The sequence below is a fragment of the Chenopodium quinoa genome, unplaced genomic scaffold (genome assembly GCF_001683475.1).
Source record: "Chenopodium quinoa cultivar QQ74 unplaced genomic scaffold, ASM168347v1, whole genome shotgun sequence".
Classification (NCBI taxonomy): Eukaryota; Viridiplantae; Streptophyta; class Magnoliopsida; order Caryophyllales; family Amaranthaceae; genus Chenopodium; species Chenopodium quinoa.
The window spans coordinates 2450283-2469378 of NW_018744874.1; the positions used below are offsets into that span (position 1 = coordinate 2450283).

Consider the following 19096-nt stretch of genomic DNA (forward strand, 5'->3'; position numbering starts at 1 on the left):
CATCCAACCTTGAGGTTGGAGGTTTAATCCTCACTAGAGACACTTTAGGGTGGGAATTCCCTCACCCTTCACCCCACTCCCAAAATGCCTAGTCAGCTAACCCGAGTCAGGGAGGAAGTGTTAGAGTTCCAACCTGGTAGGGCATATCTCCTTACCAAAAAAAAAAAAACCTTCATTAAACTCTGGGAAAAATAAACTTAAGGTGTGCTTTATACATTTGATATTTATTAAAAACTTTTGAACTCCCTCCGTCCCTGAAAGAACGACCCATTTGAGTTGGTTACGCAGGTATTAAGAAAGTTAAATAAAAAGAAGTAAAAGTATATTGAAAAGATAAATTTACATGGAGTTTGTAAAAAAATAGAGAGAGAAAGTAATAAAATTACATGGAAAATCAAATTTTTATATGGAGAAGCTAATTTTGCACAAATATTGCTGCAAATTTATGGGTGTTTTAATGCAAATGAGTCATTTTTTTGGGACTAAAATTCGGCCAAATAGGTCGTTCTTTCGGGGACGGAGGTAGTACAAAATACTTAGGTGACCTTAGGCCCTGTTTGATTCACCTTAATTAACTGAAATTATTTTATTGAACTGAAATTGAAATTATTTTTACAAAACTTAAATTATTTTTACTGAACTGAAATTATTTTTACTGATTTTTTATTATAATTCTTCTTTAAGAAAGCTGAATTTTACTGAACTGAACTTATTTTTACTGAACTGAAATTATTTTTAGTGAACTGAACTTATTTTTACTGAAGTGAAATTATTTTTACTTAATATTATTTTTTTAAGGTGAAGAGAACAGGGCCTTAATCAAAACTTACTTTTTCCAAAGTATTATGAATTTTTACACTTAAAATAAATGACAGTAATATGAACAAACTAACCCCTTAACTGAAAGTTTGAGATAAATGTGGCAAAATACAAAGACATACAGTGTAAGTTCAGATTATACCAGGTTAAAAAAACACATTATTTCGATAAGTTACAATTACTTTGTAAATTCGTAGTTCCAAATATAAAGATATTAAGAGCCATTTAAGTTTAGTTTCACGATGAATTAAGAATAATTCGTGCTTTTAAGGTTAGGTTAGGTTAGATTAGATTAGATAAGTGCAATTAAGTCAATGCGTTACCAAATCAAGTGAATGGAACTTGGATACGAATACATACTTGTTTTTCTCTGAAACCCTACATCAGCAACAACAACTCTCCAATTGAAGCATACGTAACTTAAAGTTGTGAACCCAGGTATTCTCTCTTCACCTTCTTAATTTAAATTTTCAATCCAATTTGTTTCAGTTCAATGCAATTTATCTACTTTATTTGCAATTAAGAAATTGAATTCAGTATTTGAATTCGTTTAATTTGTGTTATACACTTCCTTTGCCTGTATAAATTCAACATGTAAGCCTAAAATTCATCGAATCCTTGTTGTTTACATTCGTAATTTGATGTTAATAGATCGTATCAATGTTGAATTGATTAATTTGGTGTTCAATTGGTTGATTTGATTAAAAACAAGAAGCAGTGTGACGGATACAGGACATTTAGTTAATATCATATTCTTTGTTTTTGGTTGAATATGACAGATTAAAATGTCAAAAGTTTTATGTTGGATTTTGTGGAAAAATGAAATTGAGTAGATTTGAGTTGTTTTGCAGCTTGTGAAATGAAGGGTATGAGTAGTGGAATGGGTTATTGCTTAACTATCGGCTGGGTTCCGGGTGACCATCTAATCCCCGAAAACCACAATATTACAATGGCTTCGATGTAAACTTTAACATGATTAAGGCATTATTATTACATGTGCATTCTGGTTTCAAGATTTTGTTTGTGACTTTTTGACAGTGCGTTCGAATTGTCAATTAATCATATCTTGTTTCGAGCACTCATAAGTGGTTCATATACATTACAACATTATTTGGTTAATATGCATGTTGTTGCTTTTAGCATAATTATACGCTTCAACTTTTTTTTGAGTGTATTTGGCTGTTTGTCTTATAATCAACTCGTCATTGTCCCATAGATGATTTGATAATAGTCAAGTTGTAATTTGTATAGCTTTAATGTCATTGCAGTTGAGATAAGAAGATGATTTTGCATTGTTATGTGGGCTATGTTGAGGTATATAATCCAAAGGGATATTACTTGTAATGTTTTGTTCTATGTTTGGGCACTATTTTTGTGCACGATGGTAGGATTTAATTGGAGCTTTGCATACTCGAGTGACCAATCTGACCACATCAGACAAACTTCTTATACTGGGAGCATCTGGATTTTCTAGTGTGCCTGTTTGTATGATTGTGTTTGCGTAATGCTGTTTTGGTTTACCCTATATCACAGTCCGCCTTCGTAGTTGATAAAATCTCAAGGTTGACCCATGGTAAAGACGTTAAGAACTGGTGGTGCAAGGATTGCTTAATGCTAAATAATGTGATATGCAGTTGGTAGATGGCTTGTTTTGTTATTTTTGTTTTTCTGTAATGGAGAAAGTAGAGGAGTTTTATTGCATCTTATAGATGTGGCATTGGGTGTGCTGTATGATATGGACAGGGAGAAAGTTGCAGCTCGTGGGGGTGTTTTTGTTTTGGCATTTGTATACACCGGAGGCGGGTAGTTGGCGTACAGAAGGAAGGTTGTGAGAATGAGTTCAGACGGGGACAGAAGCAGGAGCAGGAGCAAAAGTATGAGCAAAAGTAGAAGCAGAAGTAGAAGCAGAAGTAGAAGCAGGAGTCCAGTAGATCGAAAGATTCGTAGTGAACGCCAGTCATTTCGTAGTGCACCTTATGGGAGAGACCAACGTCGGGGTTTCAGGTTTTTTGTTATTGCTTGTTGGGCTGTTCAATTACCTATTTGCCTAGTCTTTCTATGAATAGCTGTGGAGAGGTGGTAACTTATTCTATTAAAACAAAATATAATGGTAAAACTGACGTGAGATTCTCCTGTTGTGTGTGTGTGTGTGTGTGTGTGACCTCTCTAAAATCATTTCGTTGTACCTCAATGTCTTATGGAATGAAGGGTCTGTCATGGTGTGCTAGTAGTTATAGTACGATGTTCTTCATTAGGAGTCCTAAAAGTTTGGTGCTAGTACTAAGTCTGCTGGCTTTTGTTTTAGTTATTTTTCCTCCTCAATATATTTTGCAACTGTTAATGGATTTCTTCGTAAGTTGATTTTATATAGGGACTTTATGTGAAACTAGTCACACTTCATATTTGGGATAATTTCTACAGATCTTGAAATTATTAATTGAGTATAGTGTCTTGATAATAATTCCTTTGAAATCAGTTTGAAGTGAGGTTACTTACAATATGTGTGTTTGTGAGTCAATGGTTTCTGACATGATTATTTGCATGCAACAAACTCTTTACCTGCACATTTTCCATTTTAATTTACAATTGGCGTGCCTCAACTCTTACTTTGGTAAGTTGCATAACAGCCAACATATATGAATGCTGGGATGTAATGTTCTAGGGAAGTCTGATGGTTTTAATAATCGGCCAATTTTTATGACTAGCCCTTTTGGCTAAATGATTTTAAAGTGAAAAGAACTGTGATCAAGAAGTATTTTTGTGGGACAACTCTCTCTAGCTTCAGTGCCTCTGTGCTGATGTGAACTCTCGCCCTTCTCAGTGGACTTTATCATTTGTGGTTTTCTTAAATACTGAGTGAATTTAAATTGGATTACGTTAGGGTATAGTTTTCTTGAATACAAGAGTTAACTTCCCCCTTCTGATATTTTTCCATACATTCTTTATGGCTAAAGATGTTGAATCTTTTTTTTCAAGAAAAACTAATATAGTGTCTCCATATCTTATTAAGTCGGCCTTAAAACTCAAGTGGACTTCAAGAAGACAAGGGAAAGCAAATAGTTAGTGTGGCAGAGCCATGAAAGAAGAAATATATAAACGATTAAGAGAATTATTGCTAAACCTGATAATAATGAAGAGGCAAAGCGAAGATGATATAAATTGTAGAACTGGTTGTAAATAATATCAAGGCGACGCTATATTCAACGGAGGCTGCATGTGGACGTGTAAAAGACCCTTTAACAATGTTTTCTTGTCATGTTGGCATTGTTGTTATTAATGGTTAAGTGCTTTTTTATGATTCTTGAAACACATTTTATTTTTAGCTGAAGTAAATATTCATGGATATAGGAAGCTTATTGCCAAATATTTATGCTCCCCCAAACACCCCCTCTCTTTTCTCTTAACTGAGGATTATGACTTTTCTTGATTGTGTATTTTCTTTCAGCCAGAACAATCTGTGCAAGAATTGCAAGCGCCCTGGCCACTTTGCTAGAGAATGTCCTAATGTAGGCATTTGTCATAATTGCGGTCTTCCTGGGTAAGTATGCTGCATAATTATCATTTGCTTTGAATTGCCAGCACAATCTCTGTTTCTTTGTTTACTTTTTTTTTTTTTTGTGTGTGTGTGTGTGTGTGTGTGTGTGTGTGTGCGCGAACGCACGCGTGTGTACACTCTTTATATTTAGTTTGCGCGTGTGTGTGCGCGCGCGTGCGTGCGTGGGGGGGGGGGACAGAGAGAGCTCTTGGTAGATGATGTTTTTTGAAAGTTAATCAAGAAACTTCAAACTTGTATAAAAATCTCCTTTCCAAGTTTTGCTGCTTTTCATAGCAACCTTACCTTGAGTTGATAAACTATAAAGTTCAAGGTATTAGTTTATGTGCTTGACCAAGGTTCAATTCATGTTTTAGGAAGTTGTAGGGCAATTTACATAGTGCCGTAGTCCCTTTTTCCTGCTGCTTTAGGAGGCTCTAAGCTTCTAATTGCCCTAATGATCTCTGACTTAGAGGGTCAGTGCCTTATTATCACTTGTTGTATGTAGTGGGATTGGTTGAGGGAGTTCATTAATATTATTTTTTCTATCCTGTTTTTCAGAATTGTGTTTCTATTCCCTCCCCCTGGCCGCCGATCTGCCACCTTTGAGCAGTTAGTCATAAAAACTGTTTTGAAAATGCTGTTAGTTTTTTGGTTGTTTGTTATAACAAGTATGGTTTCGTCATAGTTTGTCTGGTTATTTTCTATCAGGCACATTGCCCTGGAATGTACCACAAAGTCTCTTTGTTGGAACTGTCGAGAACCTGGCCACACAGCCAGCAGCTGCCCTAATGAGGGCATTTGTCACAGGTGTGGCAAGGGTGGTCACCAGGCCAGGGACTGTCATGTCCCACCACCGCCACCTGGTGATGTGAGGTTGTGCAACAACTGTTACAAACAAGGCCACCTTGCACCGGATTGTACCAATGAGAAGGCCTGCAACAACTGTAGGAGGACAGGTCACCTTGCTCGAGACTGTACTAATGAACCTGTCTGCAACCTGTGCAACTTGTCAGGACACGTAGCAAGAGGTTGCCCTAAGGCGGATGATCTTGCTGGGAGAGGAAGTGTGGTTCGAGGTGGCGGTGGTGGTTACAGTGGTGGTGGCGGTTACAGGGATGTTGTATGCAGGAACTGCCAGCAGCTAGGGCATATGAGTAGGGACTGTGTTACACCAGTGATCTGCAATATGTGTGGAGGTCGTGGTCATCTGGCATATGAATGCCCTTCAGGGAGGTACTTGGACCGCTACCCAAGGAGGTACTGATTGTTGAAGCTTATCGTGTAATGGCTATCCATGATAATTAGGTGTAACGGCATATATTTTGCCAGTTAGTTGTGTTACCAGAATCTTGAAGTAGACTTTTTTTAGGTTCAGCTGAGGTTTTAAGTTAACAAGTTTCAATTTGGTCTTTGAGTGCTGTACTAGTGAATGGAATTTTTAGCATTATTTGAAGTTTGTTGAAGTTGAGATTTGAAGAATTTAGTATTTCAATCCATTTTAATTTTATCATATCAAGATTATTAAAAACTATCTTGTTGCTTTTATCTCAGTCCTGATTTCTTTTAAAAGCTTGTTTATTTGTTAGCCTCATTACAGATTTGACCCCTTGGTAGAAGCCTAGAAGGATATGGAAGAGTCTTATTGGCTTTGAAGGTGAATATATATTTTAAAAACTCGATAAACTTCAAGGTTTAACGTCGTGCTCTTCCTTATGGGCGAGCCTTTGCTTGATTACGCTTGATAAATACATTAGCTGGTGTGTTTTTAAAATGCCTGTTTGGAGCAGCTTACACATACCTGGATCTGTGCTACCTATTTTGTCAAGGTACAATTACTAACCCTTGGAAACTGTCTGCATTTCAAAACTTATGTGTGTATAATTCTTACTCCTATCATCCTATGCAATTATATTATGATATATATCAGTAAGTTATGTAATTTGTATGCATTAGTCATAGGTGGCTAAAACATAAGTTCTTGTGGCTTGGTGATGAGAGTGCAATATTGTATCAGGAAAAATGGCCTGCTGGATTGTTACCGCCAAACTTCTTATAGAATGAATATGATTGTCGATAGGGAATTTGGCACGTTAAAGATCTAAATACAATTTTCTTGGGTTTTTAGGACGTTGTCTCCTATTAATTGCCTAATTAGTCGACAAATAGATGTCAGAAAAGTTGTAAACATTGAGAAGAGTACAACAATATCTTACTCATGTTATCATCTTTCACTAAACACAGGAAAAACTCGAAAAGTAAAATCGAAAGCAAAAGAAGCTTAATTAAGGTTTCAGTAGTTAACTCCTAGGTCCCTCTGATTCTCTTACTTGAAACATCCGCAAAGGTTTCTTATCAAGAAACTTGCAGACATAACAACCCTTAAAAAGCCAATAAAGAGTCATCTTGCTTACTGCAGACTGAAGATTTCTGCTGTACAACTCTGCTTCTGTTTCTGTTTCTGGTTCTGTTTCAATTGATTAAGTAATTATTAACAAGAAAGCGAAAAGATGAATCTACCAAAACATGTAGAGGCCACTCACATGCAGTTTGATTACCTAAAAAAGCAAAAAGTATTTCTTACAAGTTATAATATAAACAAGATTTGGAAGAATGTTGTTGGTAGGATGACAAAAGTGTGATCCAAGTTTTCTCAGTTGATTCTTCTGATTCAGTGAATTATTGACAAACAGCTGATTGTATGACCACAACTTTTTTTTATGCTTCGTTTGCTTCCACTCATACTTTTGCACTCCACTCTCACATTATACAGTACAATTAGTTGAGGAGAATAGCTTATTTTATGTTGTAAAGTTTTTGTTAGGCAACTTTGAATAATACAATGTCGAGCTGAGTAGTTTGTGAACGGATCATCTCATTTACACCCCTATGTAACATCTACTGTTAGCTTGAAGTACAGTATGTGTGATTTATACTAATACGATGGACATTAAAGACAATTGTTTTAACTGCTGTTATGTTTTCGATTGTGCAATTCTAGTCGTAAAAATTCCTGTCAGACGATGTTGTCTGGTGTGTGAATTGTTTCTGTACATGAGATGGATAGGAGAATGGAAATCGTTTATCCTTATGAATATGAGATACTAACTCAAAATATTAAGAGCTAACAATAACTGAATTGTCAAGGATAATGTTTGGGATGAACAACATATATGAATTGACAAGCTAAGCATGGTTGCATACATGTAAGCCAGAAATACTGGTTGTTTCAGTCTTTCACATATATTCTCCATATTGAGGCTTGGCAAAAAACTAACAAATACGAGTACATATTATCACATTGCGTATTATATAGTGATTAAATGATACTTCGTATGATACTTCTGCATACCATTTTTATATCGTTGTTTAATACAATACATACTTTTTCACGAATTCTATTATCAATTATTGGTTGTAGTTAAGGGTAGACTTTGATCTAATAATTGATGATAGCCATCAAGAGTGAAGACATGACAATTGTAGCAATAACAAGACATAAATCCACATAAAATTAGAATATGTATATGTGTTATAGTCTTTTTATCTGTATTTTTGGTTGTTAGTGGTAAAGTCATTATCTCATAGCTGAGGAATCTCCAAGTCTGAAGCAAATACAAAGGTCTGATGCAAACTGGGTCTCACGTGCAGCCGCTATTTACTCACAAGAACTACCATTATTCATGCTCTCTTGTAAATTCTTTCCATAGTAAGTAAAAATAAATTAAAAAAAAAAAAAACATGATTTTGTTTTCATTAAAAGAAATAAACAAGAATAACTAATTACTTTTTATAAAAGTGAGTAATACGCCATTTTAAATACAATATTATATGTCCCACACTTGTATTACTTGAGAATCTGCTAACCAATCAATATCAATTAAAGTACTACTTTATTAGATAATCAAGTATACCCAATGCTTCCTCTGTTTTCATAATAATCGAGTTTTATGCTTTGGAACACACAAATTAAACATTTAGTATCTTTACTTTATTTAATGTTCAATAAGAAAACTATAAAATGTTGACATATTGAAAGTATAAAATCAACAACTCTAACATGTATGATATTAGAAAACTGCATATTACCTTGTGTTTGAATTACAACCGATGGTTAATGAATAAAAGTCCGATTGATGCAATATTATTGGAGAAACGGGGAAGTAGTATAATTAATTTAGCAGCCTACCATAATATTGTTTTGCAAAAGCGTGAATGATACATCAAATGTCATCACATTATTCTCATCTTATTATTTGGCCGGAATGATTGAGTTTGTGCACAATTGTTTTGTTTAATGGTTTATTATCTTAATCTCAAGTTGGAAAGAAAGTGACCAACTTGTATACACTAGGTTTTTTTTTAAATTTTTATTTTTTTTATTTTTATTTATTTATTTTTATTGACAAGTGCTAATTAAATACTACTAGTTTTAGTTGAATATATAGTTTGTTGCATTTGCAATATGTTTTAGTACTTTTTTTTTTTTATCAATTTATGTAATTATTCATCGTTGGCCTTATTTGGTAGGCAAAGTTTGGTGGCAACTCATTATATTCGAAATTCATGAATATTGACATTAATCTTATATTCTAATGTCTTCTTTTGAGTTTAGCCTTTTTCCGAAATATATATATATATATAAATGATAAAATTAATATAGATAGAAGATAGAAGAAAGAAGAAAATTTGGTAGTTTGATATAGTGAACATAATTGAATTATCATAATTTTTATCCATTATTGTAACCTAAAATAACAAAAAAAAAAAAAAAAAAAAAGTGGCTAGTTGCTCCAACAGAGACAAACATTCCATTTGGTACAAAACTTCAAACTAAATTCTAAATTTAATAAGTACAAAGACATACTTCATGAAAATTAAACTTGGATTACAATTGATACATGTACCATTGGTTTCTATGTTCTTCATAATCCTTCTTCCGTTTTAAGTTGATCATTAGTAAAGTATTAAAAACCGCACTAAATAAAATACTTCATTCGTTTAAAGGACGTCCATGTTTACAGTCATGTAACACTTCAAAAATGTTTATCATAAATTTATAATTATTGCTAGTTTGTTGAACTCACTTCAATGTGAAATTTTAATTATCAACTTTATATTTTACCAATAGGATTAAACGAGTACGATATAAAGAGTAAAACCTCATAAATAAGTTGGAAAAAATACAAGATGGAAAACAATAGAGTAAAGCCAACACAAGTACTACTAACTTCAACTTTATGCTTATTAATTGGACCTACATATAATAAACTATAGTCTTCAATATCCTTTTTATTTTGTGACTCATATTTTTGCTATGCATGTGACTTCCCAAATTAAATTACCCATCTTGTCGGTTATTACAACCTTCCCACCCCCACCTCTTCTCTTCTCTTTTTCTCGTGAATAATCCCATTAATATTTTTTAAAAAAGATTTAATTTATATCCAATCACAATTTTACACGCAACTACCACCCCCCTTAATTTGGCAATAAAAGCCAACTTTCTTCTCAACTAACAAACACAACTTAAACCTCTCCCTCCAAAAAAAAAACTAACTTATTAACAACCTTAACTAAGAAAATGATGAAAATGAAACACACATTATTTCCTCATTTTTTTGTTACACTTCTAATGTTGTTACTTACTAGCATGCCATATTTGGTGTACTCATATCATGATTACCATGAGGCACTTGTTAAGTCTATTCTTTTTTTTGAGGGCCAAAGATCGGGTAACTTGCCCCGAGACCAACGGGTCGAGTGGCGTGCTCACTCGGGTCTCGGGGATGGATTTGAGCATGGTTTGGACCTTACGGGCGGGTACTACGACGCCGGGGATAATGTTAAGTTTAATTTTCCTATGGCCTTTACCACCACAATGTTGGCATGGAGTGTGGTGGAGTTTGGGGAGTTTATGCCTCCTAGTGAGCTGAGGAATTCTTTGGTTGCTATTAAATGGGCTACTAATTACCTCCTCAAGACGGTTTCTCAGCCCAATAGGATTTATGTACAGGTAATTTAATTGATTTGTTGATCTTATTTTAATTTATTTTTATTGGTTCATATGCATGGCTGCTTTTGGAAACATTATCTCTAATGTTTTGTACGAATGTGATTAATAAGGATAAAATTGCGTACATCTGCTTGAAGTCTGTTTGTTTTGTTGAGCGAAATTATGGATTAATATTGGGTTATTGTTGTTGTAGTAGTATGCATGGAGGTTTTGTAATTTTGCATTTCGGTTAAGGGTAATATTGGAATTTTTATTGTGTAGGTGATTAATTGGATTTAGAAACCATAATTAAGTGGGATTAGCCTAATACGCCATTACTATTAGTAGTAGTTAAGGAGTGTGTTTTGGTTCTTGTGTGTTAGTGAAGATATTATACTACTCCGTATATTGGACCCACAATTTACTTGTTTATTCACCAAAAAGGTTGAATTGGTGGGCCATAGTGAAAAATATGGCAATTATCTTGACATTAGGGAGGAGAAATTAAACCAATTTGATAATTAAGACATAAAATAAAACACCTAAACATAATTTTGCTTGCTTGTTATCAAGTAGCCATAAGCCATGCAACAAGCCAAATTAGCCATTTTGCATACAGAGTAATAGAGTACTACTTTTACTCCTTCCGTCCTATTAGAATTATCTTATTTAACAATTTTTATGAGAGTTTTTTTAAATCCATTGGTCAATCTTAGTGTAACGGAAAAAGTATATGATTGATTTTCTAGTACTTGAAGGCGCTAAACTATAACTACAAGGTGTTTAATAATTGAAATGTAAAGACAAAATGCACATAGTTTGAGATGTTTCGCATAAATGCTGTCTAGATACAAATTTTTACAAATTTTAGGAATCTCTCGTACATAGACGAAAGTGTTTGGCAGGAAATGCATATTTCTGCCCCCATTTTTTTTCCATAGTTACTGATATTAGATATTTTTTCCCTATAAAATTACATTTAAATTCATTTCCATTACTATCATTTTTATTACACTTCAAAGTGTTGGTAAGATGTTTAATGATCCATACACTATTTTATACTATTAGAGATGCGTGAATCTCTCACCATCACCGTCAATGCAATATGGGACATAAGTCATGCATATATCTTTTGTTCCCTTTCCTAAAAGATCCGCCATTCTCATAAGATCGAGAGGGTCACCCCATATCGTGTTGGGGCTATGTTTGTTTAGCCATTTATAACAAACCATGCGTGGAGAGTATTAATTAGTACGAGTACTATTTCATAACTTAATTGTACGGATATTCTTAAGGCTTAACAATACGTCTCCTTTATTACAATTAAATTTATCACTAGTTATACCATAAAGTCACGTGGGTGTCAATTAGTTTAGTTGATATTAAAATTTGTAGCAAACACTTGTCTTCTTATTCTATTAAGGATTGTAAAAGCCAAATGTTTATGATGATACCGACATTCTTGTTAGTCGTTACTAACTTACGATGTTACATACGTTGTTTAACTTGTGTATGTTTAACTTGTGTTAACTTACTACTACATGCAGGTAGGTGATCCAATTAGTGACCATAATTGTTGGGAGAGGCCAGAGGATATGGACACTAAAAGGACAGTCTACATGGTTGATGCACCAAATCCGGCTTCCGATGTAGCCGGTGAGACCGCGGCAGCCCTAGCAGCCGCTTCATTGGCCTTCCGATCAGCCGATCGTGGCTACTCGGAAACCTTGTTAAGAAATGCCCAAAATGCCTTTCAATTTGCAGATAGCTTTAGAGGAGCTTATAGTGACAATTCAGATGTTAGAGGTGGTGCCTGCCCTTTCTATTGTGACTTTGATGGATATCAGGCAAGTAATTTTATGATAATCCTTTAATTAATTACGATGGTAATTAGATTGTTATATAAACAAACACAAACTATTAAGTGTAACGAGTATGTGGTGTGGCCAAACAAACGTGTCACATAGTCGAGACTTAATAAATAGATTTAAAATTTACGTAATAATTATTGATTAGACTAGAACAATAAATAATTAGGTGACATTATAGCCGAATAAATCATTTCATTATCTATAAATAATACTGCGATAGTTATTAGAAATTGTCTAATCAATTTATTATATATATCTTAGTCAATTAACTAACTTTTAATTATTTTTTGGCAGGATGAACTGCTTTGGGGAGCAGCATGGTTGAGAAGAGCAACTGAAGATGACACATACCTTAATTACGTAGCAAGTAATGCCCACACTCTTGGGGCTGATGACAATATCAATGAATTTGGTTGGGACAATAAACATGCTGGTCTTAATGTACTAGTCTCCAAGGTTGGTAACATTTTTCTAACCCTCTTTCTTCTAATAACTTCCAAATAGTTTTGAAATCATATATATAGGACATTGTTATGGGTTCGGTATTGATGTACATGCTCGGATTTTACTCCGATACATTCTTAGTTTCTTACTTTGACGGACCTTGATTTAATTCAATAATATAACGTTTCATTGTTGTTAATTGTTTGTTGATCGATCAATTTTCATTGATGATAGAAGATTTAATATGTTTTACATTATGCATGAGGTAAGAAAAAGGTCAATCTTTTTTCCAAGTGTTGGAGTTGGACCATGCAATTTATCATAATGCATGCATCTTGAATTCTTGATAATCTGTTTTTTGTTGGGCCTACACAAAATATGATAGCGTATTCCTAGGAACATGTTTGGTAGAGTCAAATTTCTTTCTTCTTGTACATTTATTTCTAAGTTGCTATGATTTTTTGTGACGCTCAAGGCAATTGAATTTACATGTCTCCCTTATAATGTTTATGATACAATTTTTGCAATAGCTTTTTTCTAGTTAGTTTTACCGATTAGGAATAAGGTTGCGTATATCAAAATAGATCGTTCTATTCGTTAAATTAACACAATATTTATGTTGCAGGAAGTGCTAGAAGGAAGCACATACTCTCTACAACTCTACAAATCATCAGCAGATAGTTTCATGTGCACATTAATCCCCGAAACCTCGTCTTTCCACATTGAGTACACCCCCGGTGGCCTCATCTACCGCCCGGGGGGCAGCAATCTCCAACATGCCACAACCATATCTTTTCTCTTACTCGTGTACGCAAAGTACCTTGACAAAACGTCTCAAACCGTGAATTGTGGTGCCGTTAGCGTTGGGGCCGACAAGCTCCGGCGGATAGCGCAAAGGCAGGTTAACTACATTTTGGGTGAGAACCCCTTGGGAATGTCCTACATGGTAGGATATAGTCTCAAGTACCCTCAAAGGATTCATCATAGAGGTTCATCATTACCTTCTATTAAAGACCACCCTCAGCCCATTGCTTGTAAAGAAGGGTCCATTTATTTTAACTCGACCCAGCCCAACCCAAATGTCCACATCGGTGCTGTTGTGGGCGGGCCTGGAGAGGATGACTTATACGACGATAATCGGGCTGATTTTAGAAAGTCCGAGCCCACCACCTACATTAATGCCCCATTAGTTGGGGCCCTCGCTTATTTTACAGCTAATCCAGGCCCAAATTAGTGATAATGGGCTACTAATCACATTTTGTATATATAAAAAAAAAAAAAAAAAAAAAAATCAGTAGCGATTACATCTTCAACCACACTTGGACAATACCCCGTCCATACTCTAGTTGAAAACTCGAGCAGGGTAAGGTGAGTCATAGCATGTGCTACGCGATCCTCAATAGTTCTTAAGCTCAACCCATAGGTTTTTTTTTTTAATGTACATGGGAAGTGTCTCTCATCTTGTGTGAAGCCGAGAAGGAAGAGGCTTATACGTCCATTTTTTTTTTTTTTTTTGTGGAGAGAAATTAAATTTCGATCTTCAGTGAGATTGAGGAAGGGAAATCCTCCTACAAGTCACAATAAGTCATTGTGATTTTGCATTAATGATGTTGTCAATTTGATTTGTGTTTGATGTAATGAAATAGTGATGCCGACACTTTTATACTGTAGTATTGGTGTTGCCATTGGTACTTCCATAGTTAGTTAAAAGAGTATAAATATAGTACTATTCCATACCTTTTTTATAATGCTTAAATCTTAATCAATACTGAACTGATTGGTGTTAAACTGAACTGATTGGTGCTAAACTAAACTGATATTTTATGAGAGAAGGAAATTAGGAACTGAACTGATATTTATGAGAGAAGAAAATTAAGAAGTGAACTGAAAATAATATGAAGAATTGAAGAGAACATGCCTTAATTAATATGGAGTCATACTTAATCTATAACTATAACTAAAGTAGAAACCACTACATCACCGCTGCCTATGTGTCAGGTTTTTATTAAAAAAATTCCCGCCAAAACTATAAGTGACATCATCCTTTTTAAGTTTTTTTTTTCAAGATAAAGCTAATGTTTGGAAAAACTAAATTAATTACACATTTTCATAAAAATTTAATTTTTTTTTACTAAATTGACTAACAGCACAATTTCCTTATTAAAAAAAAAATACTGCGTAATTGGTGGTAGCTCCTTCATCTTTCCTTCTTTCCTCCTATATTAACCTCTAAACACTAATGCTATCATTTTTTTAATTTTATTTTAATTTTAATTAGAATATTTAACATCATGTCTTCTACGGAGTAATACAAATGAACAAATATTTTATTGCTAAAATCATGCATCGCACAGGACTAATCTAGTGTAAAAGTAAATAAATTTCTTGTAGTGCAATGTCAATAGAGTGTGCAATAGTTTATTGTATGATCCAATAATTATTCCAATATATTTATAAGAAGTTACAGTAACTAATAACTTCCATACACGTAGGTTACAAAACTAATTTTCCAACAAGAATTTCAACTAAATTAATAAATTATAGTTAGTTTCCATAAGTAAGACAATTATGTTCAAAAATTTGGAGACCATACACATTAAATGAGTGGGGAATTAATTTTGATCAAAAGACTGAAAATTGGACAAATAAGTCAATTAAATCGGTGCCCGCCCGATAAAATTCGTGGAGAAATATGTATGGTCGTATGGATCAAAAAAATTAAAATTAAATCCATTTTTATTCAAGTACTCGTATAATTAGGACAAAATGTTTAAGACATTTAATTCGACAATGACGTAATAAATAGTGTGTTATGCTCACCATTGAAAAATAATTACATAACAATATAACATCCATAATATTATTAAAACTCAAAGACACAAGTGCACAACCGCATAACATACTAACATCATGTGTCACCATTCCTTCGTTATGATTTGGTGTTACATGTCTTAAATGTCACCTTATGTGTCATCACTCTTCTCTCATTGTGTTGAATTGTGTTAATTTATATTTAGTCTCTTTGAAAACCTTTTTATTAGCGTAAATATAATTCTTTATATTTTTATAATAGTGTTTAATTTTTCATATGTATAACCTCTTATAATCTTATTATATTTTTATTTACTTATTATTCAACATTAACTAAATTAAGATGATTCGGGATACCACCTGAGCTAATAACTAACGCCAGTAATTAAGTAAGTTGGCATTTGAATATTAATTTCATAAAAGAAGGATATAGAAGTTGGCATTTGATTCTTGTCGATCAACATAACTACATGTATAATGCATTAATTGACTACTTACGTACCATTGACGTATTGTACCGTACGACCACATTAATTGTAGTTATTAGTAGGGTATACGGTACGGTTGGGTCAAGTAACTAATTAATCAAGCTTGATGTGATTAGCAGCCATCAAGCATTTGAGAGTCTAAGGTGAATACTGAGAGTCCGAGATCAAATGTTGTCTATATCATTTTTTTTTTTAGTAAGTCTTTTTTTTTTTTTTTTTTTTTCCTTTATGGATTCTACAATCTTCCTAGAAAAAAAAAAGAAGAAAAATAACTCATATTTTTCAGTATAGATGTGTATCCAGCCATCCAGGTATTAAACTCAACTATTTTATTCTGTGATTTTTATTTTTAATTTTTTTTGATATTAGAGAAAACTAAAAGGGATGAATTAATATAAGAGTAACATGAGAGCCAATGATATTTTTAGAAAAATAAAATAAAAATGTGAGTACCAAAATTGAGTCACATGAATACATGCATGATGCTTTGAAAAATTGATGATAGTGCTTAATTAAACTGGCAGCCCAAAATTATAAAACGCGTCTAAAGATATATACATGTAGTTTGCCAGCCCAAGATTTTGCCAAGATTTCATTTTCAATTCAAAGATCCTTGACTGTCAACACGTGTCACAATAAGAACACTCAAGAGAGCTCACCTATTAACATGACTCAGCCTCTGTTACAGGTAAGCTACCAATTATCCGACGTGGCCCAATTAAATTTTGCCCAATTTCATCTGGAAAACTATCAAAATTAATTGAAAAAAAATCTCAGAAAAAGAAAAATCTTATTCTCACCAATTAAAGAGATTCTCAATATTAATTAAGCCTAAAACGTGAGATGAGTTATAATTTTCTTAGCACATCTTTTGTTAGTTTGTTGCCATTTGTATTTTTGAGATATGTTAGATTAGTGAATCTTGTACTACTGAAAAACTTTTTTAGATGTTGATTGTTGACATGGAATGTTAAATAAATTGCAAAAGTATATATACCAAAAATTAAATTGACTAAATTTGCATTAGTATTTTTATTTATTTATTTTTTGTTGTTGTTGATTAAATTTTATTAAATCGGCTATATCTTAGATCTTGGGCGACCCAACAACAATTATGAGGGCTCGATCTACTTACAAAATTATAAAGTGATTTAGCTCTTTTCTTCTCCAATATGCAACAACTTACATATTAAGTAGACAAATTTAGCTCTTTTCTTCTCCGATTAAGTAAGCTAATATCAGTCCCTAGTAAATAGTAATGTACTCATGCAAAGGCAACTAAAAGGCCCTAGTAATGAAATTGATAGGGTGTTCAAATTTCAAAATAATGATTCTTATATTGAAAATCTACCAATTTATTTTTATATAAAACCACCCTGACATGCAATTCTAAAAAAAGTCGTCAGTCTTGCCTTGGGCCAACCCATGCTAAATTTTAAAAATGATATCTATGCATGATATATGACCACTATAACCCACCACCAGGCCTCTCATTAAAGTTGTCAAAACCTAATTCACTCGATCTCACCGACTTCGATCCGAATACTCGAATTAATACATCTACCTCTCATGCCATATCAAATCAATTTCTTGATTGGCATCAATGACCCTCAGTGCTTGTCCCATGCCAAAGTCCAATAGTATTGGGCTTGAAAATGAAAACCAAACCAAATGGGTTGGATAATTTCTATAGGTGCATGGCTCAATAAGCCTCAATTCAAAAACGTTGACCAAATAAAATCTTCAGATTTTTTTTCCCTTATAATTTCCTTTTTGTGTGTGAAGGATATTATAGGAATACAGTGTTACTGTGACATAGTAATGAAAAACACGGGTAAGATCATGTCAACGTTGTCAAAAAGCAAAAAAATTAATCCATCTTTCACTAACCAACTATCCCTACTGTAATACTACGTACTACTCTCCATAAAAATGACTATGCATGTTTTTAATCAGTCAACTAGTCTAAACTATGAGCTGGTATTTTGTTGTAACTCACAAGTTTATTTATGACCCCTTTTTTCTCCTTTCCACCCTCATATAAAGGTTACCATACAATTCACCCAAAAAAAAAAAAAAAACCTCACCTTCCAACATATTCCACTCCTAAGAAAAACCAACTACCTTACTCCCCACAAAATGTCAATAATAACATTCCTCATCCTTTTCCTCTTCCTCTCGCCCTCCTCGAACCTTGTCGAGGGCACGAGGCCACTAGGCTCGAGCTTCAGAGATGAGTACGTGTCATTGTTGGTGCCACAACCAATTGGGACTCCGGGCATGCCAGATGGGTATACCGGTAAGGAATTAGATGATTGCTTACCAAAGCACTTTCGGCGCAACTCGGCCCCTAGCCATTATGTCAACTACCACACTATGGATGAAACATTGTGCTCCAACGATAAGAGGACGGTACCAATTAAACCTTGAAGATCGATGTGATGTCGTATGTGACTAACGGAATTTGCGTGCTCAAGTGTTATGTTGATCGGTCGATATTTATTTTTTCACCCAAATGACTATGCATTAAAAAAGACAATTATTGCTGTTTATAATCGTTCATAACTTCATATACTATACAACAACCAAATGTATCAAATTATATATGTATGGGTATATTACATGTTCTGAATTTTAGTGGAACGAAATATATGTATTAACCTCTACGTATTGTACATAAATTATGTTTTTCTTTTTCTTTTTAATTAATTAATTTATTTATTTATTTATTTATTTTAATTGACATTATATGGCTTTTAATTAGTGATTAATTATTGCTAGAATTACTATAGCATGCAAAATTTCAGTTTGAATTTTATTACTGGTAGAATTAATGAGAGTAGAGATATTTAACCTGGATTGGTATATTTGACTATTTGAGTGGAGGAGGCTTAATTTATTTTTACGTACTTCATGAATTCATTCATGCTATAACTCTAAAAGTTGACGTCTTTTTGCCAATCCACTTTTTTGAGTTTATTGATCGGTAGAGAAAGGAAGGCCATTGATATTTTTTTTAAATAGTAATGATAGTTAAACATCATATCAATGTATGAAGCTAGTATCTTTAGAATGATGGTACACAATATCCGAGATCAAATTATACTATGAATACTGATATTGTTATATATACAAA

General features: G+C 33.5%; 2 protein-coding genes across 2 annotated transcripts; both read left to right on the forward strand.

The window, feature by feature from the left end:
* Positions 1-1097: 1097 nt before the first annotated feature.
* LOC110705175 (zinc finger protein GIS2-like) lies at positions 1098-5885 on the forward strand. The gene is made up of 4 exons (XM_021883027.1): positions 1098-1257; positions 2563-2823; positions 4265-4357; positions 5063-5885. Exons 2-4 carry the CDS (start codon positions 2654-2656, stop codon positions 5616-5618), a joined length of 819 nt encoding a protein of 272 aa, XP_021738719.1. The 5' UTR covers positions 1098-1257; positions 2563-2653; the 3' UTR covers positions 5619-5885.
* A 3581-nt stretch (positions 5886-9466) lies between these two features.
* LOC110705176 (endoglucanase 24-like) lies at positions 9467-13952 on the forward strand. Its single transcript, XM_021883028.1, has 4 exons — positions 9467-10367; positions 11894-12193; positions 12512-12673; positions 13287-13952. The coding sequence occupies exons 1-4, from the start codon at positions 9936-9938 to the stop codon at positions 13893-13895; spliced, it is 1503 nt and encodes a 500-aa protein (XP_021738720.1). The 5' UTR covers positions 9467-9935; the 3' UTR covers positions 13896-13952.
* Positions 13953-19096: the final 5144 nt, after the last annotated feature.

Bases quoted from the DNA above. Each gene is read 5' to 3' on its own strand.
- LOC110705175 (XM_021883027.1), top strand. From the start codon at position 2,654: ATGAGTTCAGACGGGGACAGAAGCAGGAGCAGGAGCAAAAGTATGAGC. The intron at 2,824-4,264 runs GTTTTTTGTTAT...ATTTTCTTTCAG, and splicing joins GACCAACGTCGGGGTTTCAG to CCAGAACAATCTGTGCAAGA. The intron at 4,358-5,062 runs GTAAGTATGCTG...ATTTTCTATCAG, and splicing joins CATAATTGCGGTCTTCCTGG to GCACATTGCCCTGGAATGTA.
- LOC110705176 (XM_021883028.1), top strand. From the start codon at position 9,936: ATGATGAAAATGAAACACACATTATTTCCTCATTTTTTTGTTACACTT. The intron at 10,368-11,893 runs GTAATTTAATTG...TACTACATGCAG, and splicing joins CCAATAGGATTTATGTACAG to GTAGGTGATCCAATTAGTGA. The intron at 12,194-12,511 runs GCAAGTAATTTT...ATTTTTTGGCAG, and splicing joins GTGACTTTGATGGATATCAG to GATGAACTGCTTTGGGGAGC.